Consider the following 15,316-nt stretch of genomic DNA (forward strand, 5'->3'; position numbering starts at 1 on the left):
ATTATGTTATTGGATTATCATATATTGAACCAACCTTGCATCCCTGGTATGAAGCCTACTTGATCCTGGTGAATGATGGTTTTGAAATGTTCCTGGACTCAGGTGCAAGAATTTTACCGAGTATTTTTGCATCTATATTCATAAGCAAGATTGGTCTGGAGTTCTCCTTTTTGGTTGGTTGTGTGGTTTAGGTATCAGAGAAATTGTGGCTTCATAGATGATTTAGGTACTGTTCCTTCTCTTTCTATTTTATTGAATAGTTTGAGGTAAAATGATATCAGGTCTTCTTTGAAGATCTGGTAGAATTCTGCACTAATTCCATCTGGTCGTAGGCATTTTTGGTTGTGAAGTTTTTTAATGACTTCTTCTACTACCTTGTGTGATGTGGGCCTGTTTAGTTTACCTGTTCCTGATATGATTTTGGCATGTGGTATCTGTCTAGAAAACCATCCATTTCATCTAGATTTTCCAGTTTTGTTGAGTATAAGTGTTTTATAGTAGGATCTGCTTTTCATTTTATTTTATTTTATTTTTTTAATTTCCTCCATTTCTGTTGTCAGGTTTCCCTTTTCATTTCTGTTTTTGTTAATTTGGATGCTGCCTCTTAGCCCATTAGTTAGTTTAGCTAGGGGTTTATCTATCTTTTTGATTCTCTGAAAGATACAGTTTCTTGTTGATTCTTTGTATTCTTTGTTTCTATTTGGTTGATTTCAGCCCTGAGTTTGACTGTTTTCTGCCTTCTACTCCTCTTGGGTGAGTTCGCTTTTTTTTGTTGTTGTTGTTGTTGTTCTAGAGCTCTCAAGTATGCTGTTAAGTTGTTAGAGTAAGAACTCTCCAGTTTCTTTACCAGAGCACTTAGTGCTATGAACTTTCCTCTTAGCACTGCTTTCCTTGTGTCCCATAAGTATTGATACAATGTGTCAATATTTTCATTAAATTCCAGGAATTCTTTAATTTATTTCTTCATTTCTTCCCTGACCAAGTTATCATGGAGTTAAGAGTTGTTCAGTTGCCATGTATATATGGTCTTTCTGGAGTTTTTGCTGTTATTAAAGACCAGCCTTAGACCATGGTGATCTGATAGAATACATGGTATTATTTCAATCCTCTTATATCTGTTGAGGGTTGCTTTGTGCCCAACTATGTGGTCAGTTTTGGAGAAGGTACTACGAGGTGTTAAGTTGTAGTCTTTTGTTTTAGGGTGAAATGTTCTGTAGATATCTGTTAAATCCATTTGGTTCATAGCCTCTCTTAGGTTCATTGTGTCTCTGTTTAGTTTTTGTTTCAATGATCTGTCCATTGGTCAGAGTGGGGTGTTATGTCTCCCACTATTATTGTGTGGGGTTCAATGTGTGTTTTGAGCTTTGGTAAAGTTTGATAACTTTTGGTTGAAAGTCTGTTTTATTAGATGTTAAGATGGTAACTCCTGCTTGATTCCTGGGACCATTTGGTTAGAATACATTTTTCCATTCTTTTACTCTGATATAGTGTCTGTCTTTGTTGTTGAGGTATGCTTCTTGCATGCAACAAAATCTGGATCTTGTTTGTGTATCCAGTCTGTTAGCTTATGTATTTTTATTGGTGAGTTGAGTTCATTGATATTGAGAGATATTAAAAAGAGATGACTCTTGGTTCTTGATGTGTTTATTTTTGTTGGTGGCTTTCTGTGCTTATGGTTCTCTCCTTTTGGTTTTATTGTAAGATGCATAATATCTTGTCTTTTCTTTGTACCAGGGTGTCATGGTGGGGGTGGGGGCAGGGTTCTTAGCAATTACTTGAGTGTAGTTGGTCTTCTAGGATGGTCAGGATTTGGAGTCTTCACTGGAGTAGACCAGCTAAGAGTCTGCCACACCAGAAAGGAAAGGACAGAACTACTCAACAATTTTATACTAGCTTTATCCGTAATAGCCAGAAAGTAAAAATAAGCTAGATTTGCCTCAACTGAAGGATAGATGAAGAAAATATGGTTCAAGCATTTATAGGGGATTATGTACCTTTGCATGTCTTTTGGGGTCTGGGTACTAAGCCATGAAATACAGGATAGCCATGCTAAAAATAGACACAATGAATTCAAATAACAAAGAGGACCCAAGGGAGGATGCTTGAATATTTCTAGAAAGAGAAACATAATAGATATGAGAGGTCAAAGGAAGGAAAGAACTAGGTGGAAGAGATGGGAAGGGGAACAGTGTGGGAAGGCAGATTATACATAGGGAGAGCAAGAGAGAGAAAGAAGGAAAACCGGCTGTGGCAGGGCAATCTGTAGGATGTGCCAGAGTCCTGGGATGCGGGGAGGTTCCAGATCTTCTACGGAGTGACTCTAGCTGAGACTTCTATCAGAGGAAGATATGGATTCTGAAATACCTACTTTCTCTAGCCAAGCAAGACTACCAGTGGAAGGGTAAGGATAGCAACTGAGCTGCCAAATCTTTGACCCAAAAATGTGTCCTGCCTACAAGATATGCAGGGACAAAGACTGATGGAATGAGTAGAGACTGAGGGAATGGCCAACGAATTACTGCCCCAAATTGAGACTCATCCCGTGGTCAAGAATCAATTACTGACACTATTAATGATACTTTGTTATTCTTGCAGACAAGAACCTAACATAACTGTCCTCTGAGAGAATCCACACAACAGTCAATGAAAACAGATTCAGAGACTCACAGCCAAACATTAGATGGAGCTAGGAGAGTCTTAAGGCAGTTTCAAGAATGATTGAGGTACTGAAGAGGATAGGGAGTCCACTGGAATTCCAACTAAGTCAACTAACCTGGCCCCTTGGAGGCTCTCCGAGACTGTATCAACAATCAAAGAGCAAGCACGGCTGGATCTAGGTCTCCTGCACATATGTAGGAGATGAACATCTTGGTCTTCATTTGGTTCCCCAAAACTAGAGCAGGGCCTATCCCTGACTCTGTTGTCTGAGTGCCTGTGGATCCCATACCCCAAAATGAACTGTCTGGTTTGGCCTCTGGGGGAGAAGATGTGCCTAGTCTGTTAGTGACTTGATATGCATGGAGGGGTGGTGGTTATTGGGGTGTGGACATCTAGAGGAGGGCTTTCCTTTCTCAAAATAGAATGGGAAGTTAGATTGTGTTCAATGGGTACTGAGTGAAGGAGGTCCTGATATTGAGATGTAAAGTGAACAAATTGAGTTAAAAAGAGAAATATAGTTAGGAAATGCTCATTTCTCAAGCCAGGTATTCTATTAAAAAATATACATTTTTGTTTAAAAATTGATGTAAATTGTAACAGATTAGTAACCATTAATATTAGTTTATCTGATAAGATTACTTATTACAACATCCACAAGCATGTGTGACTGAAATAGTGGTTTAAAACATCAGAAAAACATTATCTAAACTGTACTACTAAAAAGGTGTTTGTGTCCTATAAAATAATACTGGTTTGCAGTCAACTAGTTAACAGTGTAAATTCCAGCTGCTCTTGAGGGCAAATTTTAAGACATTTTAAAGTATTTTTAGTAAATATTTTCTTTATTTACATTTCAAATGTTATCTCCTTTCCTGGTATCCCCTCTGAAAACCCGCTGTCCCTTTCCCCTCCCCCTGCTCACCAAACTGCCTAATCCAGCTTACCTGTCCTGACATTCCCCTATACTGGGGCATCTAGCCTTTTCAGGACCAAGAACCTGTCCTCCCTTTGATGTCCAAAAAGGCCATCCTCTGCTACATATGCAGCTGAAACCATGGGTCCCTCCATGTGTACTCTTGGCTTGATCTTTGATAAAGGAACTAAATCCATTCAGTAAAAATGATACCCTTTGGAAAAAATTGGGCTGGTTCAACTGGCAGTTAGCATGCAGAAGAATGCAAATTGATCCATTCTTATCTCCTTGTACTAAGCTCAAGTCCAAGTGCATCAAGGACCTCCACATAAAACCAGGTACACTGAAACTAATAGAAAAGAAAGTAGCAAGAACCTCAAGCACATAGGTGCAGGGGAAATTTTAAGGATTTTTTTTTAATATTTTTTATTCGATATAATTTATTTACATTTCAAATGATTTCCCCTTTTCTAGCCCCCCCACTCCCCGAAAGTCCCGTAAGCCCCCCTCTCTTCCCCTGTCCTCCCTCCCACCCCTTCCCACTTCCCCATTCTGGTTTTGCCGAATACTGTTTCACTGAGTCTTTCCAGAACCAGGGGCCACTCCTCCTTTCTTCTTGTATCTCGTTTGATGTGTGGATTATGTTTTGAGTATTCCAGTTTTCTAGGTTAATAACCAATTATTAGTGAGTGCATACCATGATTCACCTTTTGAGCCTGGGTTACCTCACTTAGTATGATGTTCTCTAGCTCCATCCATTTGCCTAAGAATTTCATGAATTCATTGTTTCTAATGGCTGAATAGTACCCCATTGTGTATATATACCACATTTTTTGCATCCACTCTTCTGTTGAGGGATACCTGGGTTCTTTCCAGCATCTGGCAATTATAAATAGGGCTGCTATAAACATAGTAGAGCATGTATCCTTATTACATGGTGGGGAATCCTCTGGATATATGCCCAGGAGTGGTATAGCAGGATCTTCTGGAAGTGAGGTGCCCAGTTTTCTGAGGAACCGCCAGACTGCTTTCCAGAGTGGTTGTACCAATTTGCAACCCCACCAGCAGTGGAGGAGTGTTCCTCTTTCTCAGCACCCTCTCCCACACCTGCTGTCTCCTGAATTTTTAATTCAGGAGATGTAAGATGTAAGATGAAATCTTAGGGTTGTTTTGATTTGCATTTCCCTAATGACTAATGAAGTTGAACATTTTTTAAGATGCTTCTCCGCCATCCGAAGTTCTTCAGGTGAGAATTCTTTGTTTAACTCTGTACCCCATTTTTTAATAGGGTTGTTCGGTTTTCTGGAGTCTAACTTCTTGAGTTCTTTATATATATTGGATATTAGCCCTCTATCTGATGTAGGATTGGTGAAGATCTTTTCCCAATTTGTTGGTTGCCGATCTGTCCTCTTGATGGTGTCCTTTGCTTTACAGAAACTCTGTAACCTTATGAGGTCCCATTTGTCAATTCTTGCTCTTAGAGCATACGCTATTGGTGTTCTGTTCATAAACTTTCTCCCTGTACTGATGTCCTCAAGGGTCTTCCCCAGTTTCTTTTCTATTAGCTTCAGAGTGTCTGGCTTTATGTGGAGGTCCTTGATCCATTTGGAGTTGAGCTTAGTACAAGGAGACAAGGATGGATCAATTCCCATTCTTCTGCATGCAACTATTCTCAGCAACAAAAGAAAATCTGGGGGAATCAGTATCCCTGACCTCAAGCAATACTACAGAGCAATAGTGTTAAAAACTGCATGGTATTGGTACAGTGACAGGCAGGAGGATCAATGGAACAGGATTGAAGATCCAGAAATTAACCCACACACCTATGGCCACTTGATCCTCGACAAAGAGGCTGAAAACATCCAATGGAAAAATTTTAAGGATTTTTAAAAGTACCTTTGGCTACCAAGTTCCAGTAGATTGGCCAGGCTATCCTCAAACTCCCAGGCTCTGTTTATGGTCTATGGTCTTCCTCTCCCTATACACTGTAAGTATCTGGGGCAAAATGTTTGCACCACATTGACAATTGCTAATGTATATATTTACAATTTTTTCTATCCTGGATTCAACAAGTAACAGCTAATGGTATGCATATTATCTAGCGATAATAAAGAAAATTACTATTTTGTATAATAAATGCTTTGTATTATCCTATGGAAAACCTAAATGACCAAACAAAAGTCAAGTTTGACAACATGAATTCAGTGTGAATGTGAATGAAAAAAAAAATCAGCTTATGACAACAAACGTCTGCTAAGGCAGAAATAGATAAAATGTTAGAATGTGATACTTCTATTCTATTAACAATAATTTTAGTGGTCAATTCCAGTGTCTATGGTTGACAGCATCATGTCTAATTTGAATTAGTATATTTTCTTAACTGTACAGTATGTTTATGTTCATTTTAATCTTGTAAAATAAGCCCAGCCAGGCAGTGGTGGCACATGCCTGTAATCCCAGCACTCTGGGAGGCAGAGGCAGGCTGATTTCTGAGTTCGAGGCCAGCCTGGTCTACAGAGTGAGTTCCAGGACAGCCAGGACTACACAGAGAAACACTGTCTCGAAAAAAACCAAAGGGAAAAAAAAACAAAAACAAACAAAAAAATGAAAGAAACAACAACAACAACAAAAAGACAAAATAAGCCCTTGGAATCTCTTCCTTTCTTCCTTCTTTCACTGTTCTTCTTTCCTTTCCTTTGTTTGTTTGCTACTTTCTTTTTTTCTTCTTTTCTTTTATTGAATATATTCTTTATTTCCATTTCAAATATTATACCCTTTCCCGGTTTCCCACCTCCCCAAAAACCCCCAACACATCCTCCCATCCCTGCCTCTAAGAAGATGCCCCTCTGCCCAAACTGCTCCCCCCCCCTTGTTTTCTCCATGTTGGGGAATCTACTGAGCCTTCACAGGACCAAGAATCTCTCCTCCCACTGATGACCAACAAGGCCTTCCTCTGTTACTCTTTTGACTGGAACCATATGTACCCTTTGGTTTGATGGCTTAGTCCCTGGGAGCCCTGGGGCCTCTGGTTGGCCAACATCCTAGTTCTTTCTATGGGGGTGAAAACCCCTTCAGCTCCTCCAGTCCACCATCTTACTCCTCCATTGGGAACACCATGCTCAGTCCAATGGTTGGCTGCTAGCATCTGCCTCTGTATCTGTAAGACTCTGGCAGGGCTCCTCCAGAGACAACAACAACAGGTTCCCTTCGGTATACACTTCTTGTCATCCATAGTAGTTTTGGGGTTTGGTGACTGTTTATAGGATGAATCCCCAGGTAGGGCTGTCTGTGTGTGACTTTTCCTTCACTCTCTGCTCCACTCTTGGACTTCATAATTGCTCCTGTGAGTATTTTGTTCCCTTTCTCAGAGGAACCAAAGTACCTCCACTTTGATCTTCCTTCTTCTTGAGCTTCCTGTGGTCTATGAATCGTAATTTGTTTATTTTGAGCTTTTGGACTAATATCCACTTATCGGTGAGTATATACCATGTGTGTTCTTTTGTGATTGGGTTACCTCACTCAGGATGACACTTTTTAGTTCCAAGCATTTGCATAAAAATTTTATGAATTCATTGTTTTTAATAGCTGAATAGTACTCCATTGTGTATATATACCACATTTTTTGCATCCACTCTTCTGTTGAGGGACATCTGAGTTCTTTCCAGCTTCTGGCTATTATAAATAAGGTTGCTATGAACATAGTGGAGCATGTGTCCTTATTACATGTTGGAGCATCTTCTGGTTATATGCCCAGGAGTGGTATAGATAGTACTATGTCTAGTTTTCTGAGGAACCACCAAACTGATCTGACTGGTTAGGCGGGTGTCCCCTTCCTCCCTTACCACTCCATGTGTGTCCCTGCCGAAGCTGCTGCTAGGTCAAATAGGACTTCCCCAAATAGAGGAGGACTGGTCTTTGGTCAAGCATATACTGAGCTCCCCTGCTAGAACCTCCAAACACTTTCTTTCGTTTGTGTTCTCTCTCTCTCTCTCTCTCTCTCTCTCTCTCTCTCTCTCTTTCTTTCTTTCTTTCTTTCTACAGTGCTGTATGTAAAAACTGTCAAAAATTCTGAAAAGGCAATTCACAAACAATGAATATTCAGTGGTGTAAGTGTACCTCAAAATTTATTTAAGCATGCTAGGAGGTTTGGGTTTAAAATCATAACAATATCTGAAAGACATCATATCACATGAAGTCATTATTGTATTTCATAGCAATTTTATTTACTACATCTTCATTGTTTCCTAAATAGTAGCTACTCCTCCCTCAATGAAGGTCATAAACAATTTTAAAATATATGTTAGCCCAGGGATGGCTATCAATGAGAATAATTAATATTAAAATTACTAATAACCTAAAATGCTGTTGATATGAACCAAGTAGAATGATGATACTTTGCATGAATACAAAAATGTTGGATGATGTAATAAGGATACATGCTCTACTATGTTCATAGCAGCCCTATTTATAATTGCCAGATGCTGGAAAGAACCCAGGTATCCCTCAACAGAAGAGTGGATGCAAAAAATGTGGTATATCTACACAATGGAGTACTATTCAGCCATTAGAAACAATGAATTCATGAAATTCTTAGGCAAATGGATGGAGCTAGAGAACATCATACTAAGTGAGGTAACCCAGACTCAAAAGGTGAATCATGGTATGCACTCACTAATAAGTGGTTATTAACCTAGAAAACTGGAATACCCAAAACATAATCCACACATCAAATGAGATACAAGAAGAAAGCAGGAGTGGTCCCTGGTTCTGGAAAGACTCAGTGAAACAGTATTTGGCAAAACCAGAACGGGGAACTGGGAAGGGGTGGGAGGGAGGACAGGGGAAGAGAAGGGGGCTTACGGGACTTTCGGGGAGTGGGGGGGGGCTAGAAAAGGGGAAATCATTTGAAATGTAAATAAATTATATCGAATAAAAAAAAAGAATGAAAAAAAAAATGTTGGATGATACTGGGCAGATGCCCCAGCAATTAGGAACTCTTATTGCTCTTTTAGCAAACTGAATTCAATTCAGAATCCTAGATGGTCTTTCATAATCATACATAATCCACTTCCAGGGGATGAAAATCCCTCTTCTGACATATGTAGTCATCACACATTTATGTGGTGGCATATATACAGTTGGGCCAAATATATATATACAAAATAAATAAATCTTTAAAAATGTAGCAGCCATTTTGGAATTTGCACTAGCTCTCAATTAGATGAAGTAGGAGGATTAATGTTTGTTCAAGACAAGCCTGAGCTACAGAGTAATTTTTAGGTCATCCTAAACTAGAGTGAATCTCTGAATCAAGGAAAAATAATAATATAAATAGCTGGAAACAAAGTCTTTACATGAAAATGAGAAATGATGGAAAATTTATAGAAAGTAAAAAAACCAAAGGGTGTGGCAACATCTTGTCACTGGTAAGAAAAAGTCACCTTGAACTTCTATACTGGCTTAGAGATATTTTAAAATCAAATGACTTCATATGGATGTAGGTTCCTCTTTTTTCTGGACTTGTTACTATTTTTTCATAGATTCATGAAATTTCCCTAATTTCAAGACGCCTTGATACTGCAAATTATCAAAGGGTATCTAACTTACAAGGATCAATTCCTTTTCTCTTCAAATACATAAAGTTTGTTATTGTCATTTTATTGTCTCAAAGCCATATCAAGAGAAATCTTGATACTCAAAAGACATGCCTATGTGAAGAACAACAATATCAACCAACCAGACCTTCCAGAGCTCTCAAGGGACTAAACCATCTACCAAATAGTACACATGGAGGGACCTATGGCTCCAGACCCATATGTAGCAGAGAATGGCCTTGTGTTGCAGGAGGAGAAGCCCTTGGTCCTGTAAAGGCTCGATTCCCCAGTGTATTGGAATGCCAGGATGGTGAGGTGGGAGTAGATGAATGGGTGGGGGAGGGGGAAGCATCCTTATAGAATCAGAGGAAAGAGGAATTGGAGAGAGGGTTTTCTGGAGAGGAAACTAGGAAAAGGGATATCATTTGACATGTAAATACATAAAATATTTAATAAAAAGACATGTCTATAGATATTACACTTTCTATGAATGGGAGAATAATTTAATGTTATACTTATTCTACTTATAAAATATAGAAATTAAAATGATAGCAAGACAATAAATTTAAACCAAACGTTTGGCACAATTTAAAAATGTTGACATAATAAAAATGCCTCTGTGTATATGTTGATAATTCCCTGAAATTTACATGTAAAATTATGTATTTGCATCACTTTTCAGCCTTTTGGATAATATCAAGAATAATGAATTTGCACAGATGAATTAATACCACTTAAATAGAAAAAAATTTACATACATTAATAAATACATTAACCACATTCTATTGTAATCCAATTTCTGCTTTGTTATCTGTTTCCTATAAAAATCATATTTATCCAGATATTCATTATTCATGTTTAATGATTTTGATATCAATTCTGGTAACCATAGTAAAAGATGGAAAATAATGTATGTTACCATTGAGAAGAGACTATTAAGTTGAAAACAAACACACAAACACACATACACACACACAAACACACACACATACACATATATACATGCACAAGGATTCCAGTCTGTGTGTGTGCTATGAGAAAGATCCTGCATTCATTTTATGCATTGATAATATGAAGAGAAAGAATAATATGTGTACTGAGTTCCAGGGCTTCTTAATTACAAAATAAATTTCAGAAGACTGAGGGTGAAAGGAGACCATATCTGGGAAAACAAATGTAACAAAAAAAAAAAAAAACCCCTAACAATTGTGTTTATTGCTCATTTATGGCCAGAAGTTCCTAGAGTGTTTTGCTTGACATTTATAATTATTGAATCAATTTTGAAGATGACCTTATAAAGTAAGTTACTCTTTTACTGAGATGAATGCTTTTCAAAATTATCACAGACAATGAACCAGAATCTTACCCTCACCTAATATCTCTGCCACCCTCCAAGCAGAACCATTGTTCATTGAAGCATTTGATGAATGACTGCATGGATAGACTATCTTAATACATACACCAATTCTTATATGAATGTAACTGTTCCCTGTGGGCTAAGAATGATGACAATCACTCAAGTCATATAGCTTTGACCATAGCACAAAATCTGTGTGCAAATAATTGTGTCTATAATTCATTCCTTGGCACAGCACAACTGACAACTCTTAGCTTAGCTACTATGGAGGTAAAATCCTTTGGTGATGTGAGTGACTTTGAAGTTCAGCCGTATTACAATGAACTCCAATACCTAAAATTTGTTCTTATTTGGGGTGTGTACCACAATAAGAGCCAAGATTTTAAGCTCCACTAAAAACAAAACAAACAAACAAAATGACTTTATCATTTTATGTTCATTTAATAACATGTCCATCATTTTTAAGATTGGTATATATATAGTGTTGAATATAATAAAAAATAAAAAAAGACTCAACCATAAGAAAAAAGAAAAATACATTAAATTAAGAAAAACAGGCATAAAATATGTATATTGTGCCATCTGCCTAGCAAGAAACATCCCTGAAATCCAGTAATCTTGTCCTGTTGCAAGATTGTTTTGAATATTGGGGAATTGGTCTAATTTCCTTTTGGATCAATGACAAAATGTCCCAACTAAGGTAATGTAGGAGAGAAAAGAATCTTATTTTAGCTACAAGTTACTGTCTGATGTTGTGGTAAGTCAAGTAAGGAACTCAATCAGGAGCTTGATATAAACATGAAGGTAAGCTGTTTTTTGTATCATAAGCATGTTCATATTTAGCTAGTATCTGCATCCAGCCCAGGACCACCTTCCTAAAATGGTGCTGCTCACAGTGATTTGGATCCTCCTATATCAATTAGAAATCAAGATATCCTCCCCACCCTGTGTACACACACACACACACACACACACAGAGAGAGAGAGAGAGAGAGAGAGAGAGAGAGAGAGAGAGGCAAATTTAACCTAGGCAAAATCACTCTCAAATGACTCTAGACTGTCAAGCTGGTAGCTAGTTTTCTCTAGGAAAGGAATCCTCCCAGTCTGGATGCAGCTCAATGCTTCTAGAATGTGTAACCAAACCCAACTTCTTGCCTCTATACCTCCCTTCCAATAATCAAATAATTTTGATTTTCACTCATATAACTCATATGCTAAATTATACTGTAGATGATTTAACTAGAATATCCTTCTAAAGGATTGAATTCTGGGTCCTTCAATCCAGAGAAAAGATGATTGGTACATTGAGTTATTAAAGGTCTATGATCTCATTTCTTAAAAATATCACAGAGACAATGTGTCTAAATACATCTGTTCTTGGGACTAGAGTTTACTCTATGTTGTTAAAGAGCACTTACTCTTCTTGCGACCATTTTGTCCCAGCACCTATATCAATAAGGCCAAACACCTTGTAATTCTACAGATCACGGTTCTGATACTCCATTCTATGGGCAACAGAGATCAGACAGGATATAAATAAACATATAAACGTATAAGGAGGTAAATACACAATAAATAAATAAATAAATAAATAAATAAATAAATAAATAAATATGCATTTTCAAGTTGCTGTGTTCATCTACACTGGGAGTTGGGAACACTTTCTATTACCACTTCTGGTGGAGATTCTTCAGGGTTGATACTTGATTCCAAACTATCTGACAAGAGTAGTTTTCTGTTAGAGGTTTAGTCTTTCACCAATGTGATATATCATATTTGAGGCCAGGCACTGCTTATCACTTCCACACCATCTCCTGATCCAGTACCCAGCTTAACTGAAAACTACCTTCCACTTAGGACAGGCTTAAGGTTTTCCTAAGCCCCAAATTGTCTTGTTTTACATATGCCTTCTCTTACAAGGAATCTAAATTCTCACACCAAACCACTGCCCTCCCCTTCCACCCATTTAGTCCCTTCTGCCAGATCTTTCCTGCTGAGGCAGACTCCTGGCTGATATGCTCCCTTCAAGACACAATATCCTGATTCATCCTAGAGAACTTGCTGCACCCAGAGTAGTTGGGTCCTTCTGCTGGGTCAGATTCCTAGCTTGTCTGCTCCTTTGAAGACACAATATCCTGACCCATCCTAGAGGACCCGCTGCACTCAGAGCACTAGAGGACCCACAGCACTCAGAGCAGTTGAGGATTCACTGCACTCAGAGCAGTTGAGGATTCACTGCACTCAGAGCAGTTGTAGATCAGCTGCAGAGCAGTTGGACAACAGCTTGACAATTCCACAGAAGACCCAACAGTCTGAAGACTTCCCAGGAGATCTACTGTAGCCAGGGAAACATACCAGCAGCTTCTCTGTACCTGTGAAGAGCCCCCGGTTGGAAGGCCCCACAGGTGGTCTGCTACAGCCAAGGTTGAAGGCCTACTTGGAGACCTGAAGCAACCCAGGGACAAAAGAAACAGTGTCCAGACAGTCATCCAGACCAACAAACATCAGGAATATACAGATGGCAAAAGACAAGCTCAAGACCATAAGCAATAAAAGTCAATATACAGGGGCAACATCAGAATCCAGTTCTGCCACCACAGAAAGCCCTGAATATACCAACACACCTGAAAATCAGGAACTTATCCTAAAATCCTATCTCAAGGAGAGAATAGAGTCCTTTAAGGAGAATATCAATAACTTACTGAGAGAAATACAGGAAAATACAGGTAAACAGGTGAAGGAATTGATTAAAGTGATCTAAGACCTAAAGGAGGAAATAGAAATAATAAAGAAAACACAAAATGGAGGCAAACCTGGAAATGGAAAACCTACGAAAGAGGTCAGGAATTACAAATATAAGTATCACCAACAGAATAAAAGAGAAGATACCATAGAAGAGACTGACACAACTGTCAAAGAAAATTCAAAACAAAAAAACTCCTAACCCAAAGCATCCAGAAAATTGAGGAAACAATGAAAAGATTAAATCTAAGAATAATTAGAATAGAGGAGAATGAAGATTCCCAACTCAAAGGACCTGAAAATATCCTCAACAAAATCATAGAAGAAAATTTCTCCAACTTAATTTTGTTTTATTTTGTGGAAAAACAGATAGAATAACTCAGAAAGGTCAACAATGTATTGTCCACAACACAGTTTTCTGTTTCTTGTTGTAAATCATTTAATTGCATTTTCATAATCTAAGATAAAGTCAATGCCAGTACCATGTTTTCTTGTTTCAGTTCAAATACATATGGAGTGTTCTCAATTTGTTTTCAATACTAAACCTTTAACACTTAAGTATCATGGACAATGTTGACCCTAACATATATCAGTCATACACTTAGATGTTGAAGCTCCCTCACCTTTCCAAGAAAGTAGTTTGAAAACTTTAAAACTGTCATAGTACATAGTAGAATATGACTAGAAATATGAGGTGCACTATTTTCTCTCCAACACTGGTTCAGACACCCACTAGTTGTTTGAATGTTCTCTTCAATCGTGATGGAAAGCAGACATATTAGACTTCAGTGCAATTGGAGGAGTTTCTGGAATTGCGATTAGGTGGTTCATTGTCCATCAAACCAAGAATCATAGCTACAAACCTGCCTTCCACTCTTTCTTTTTCAGCTCTCAAAGCTTCTTGATACAATGATGGGAATGCCGTAGGAACAGTGTTGTGAACCTTGGCTAGAAACTCAAGTACTCTCATTTTGCTGGTTTCACATTGGGCCCGGGGACCCCACAAGAATTGATGACATGGAGAACCGTTGATGGGTACCTGGCGATACTCCAAATACCCCTCATTCACGAAATCTTTAGTGATGAGCTTCTTGACATTTCCATAGATGCTGTGATTAACTCCAGGATGTACCCCCATCACATTAAACACTTCCCAGATATAGTCCTCATTAACACAGTTGCCATTCATAAAGATCAGACACAGCATCATCATCAAGAGCCCACTCCGGGTCTGGATTGTCTCACCATTCAGAATTTCATCACCATTAGGACTGAGTATGCTGACAAAAGCATATCTGTGTTTGGTTGGGTCGATTTCCTTAATATCAATGCCAAAGGCCAGCACCATGAGTTCAGAGGCTTTTTTAAGAATATCAGAGAACTCTTCCTTGTTCTGGGGAATGGCATGTTCCAGTATCTCTTCCTTTGTTATTGGCTCCTTCATGCTGTATTTTCGCAGCATGAACTGTACCAAGGAAACTGCTATGCCATCTCTCACAGTTGAAGATGAATCACCAGTTGGAGACAGAGCCCAGGAAGTGCTTGGTTTCTCATCATCTTGGCTCTTGGCATCTTCATCGGATTTTATGCACAGAGGACTTATAGAAGCAGTGGTAGGCTGCTGAAACTTCTTAGATTTGCCATGTGATTCAATAACAGAAGAGTTCTGAACATCAGCACTACAAAGGGGAGAAAAGGAAGAAGGAGTTTCCTTTCTCTCTTCTGCTGTAGTTGCCTGAGAATCCTGAATAGAGTGTGTTTCACTCCGGGCCTGGCGGCGTTTCTCACGCGCCCGGAGTTTACTATTATGACCACGAGGCATGATGATTCTAGTCACAGAGTGTGGAGAATAGATCTGGTGATTCAGGCACCTAATGAGAAGAGTGAATATATATGTGAATCTGAAGAAAGGAGAGACAAACATGCCTATACAACCTTCTGGGAGAACAGTGCTTTAAGAACCTATAGCCCTTTTCCCAGTTCATCTGCCTCACAGAGAACTCATTAAAGGAAATTAGATTGAGACCCGTTAGACCTGTTTTCGGTACTAAC

At 38.6% G+C, this 15,316-nt stretch overlaps 1 protein-coding gene across 1 annotated transcript; it reads right to left on the reverse strand.

Annotated features, from left to right (window-relative positions):
• Positions 1-14,042: 14,042 nt before the first annotated feature.
• On the reverse strand, positions 14,043-15,086 carry LOC127674464 (melanoma-associated antigen B18-like). Its single transcript, XM_052170239.1, has 2 exons — positions 14,937-15,086; positions 14,043-14,828 (listed from the first exon to the last, which is right to left on the reverse strand). Exons 1-2 carry the CDS (start codon positions 15,084-15,086, stop codon positions 14,043-14,045), a joined length of 936 nt encoding a protein of 311 aa, XP_052026199.1.
• Between the last annotated feature and the right edge of the window lie 230 nt (positions 15,087-15,316).

The sequence above is a fragment of the Apodemus sylvaticus genome, chromosome X (genome assembly GCF_947179515.1).
Source record: "Apodemus sylvaticus chromosome X, mApoSyl1.1, whole genome shotgun sequence".
In the NCBI taxonomy this organism is placed as follows: domain Eukaryota; kingdom Metazoa; phylum Chordata; class Mammalia; order Rodentia; family Muridae; genus Apodemus; species Apodemus sylvaticus.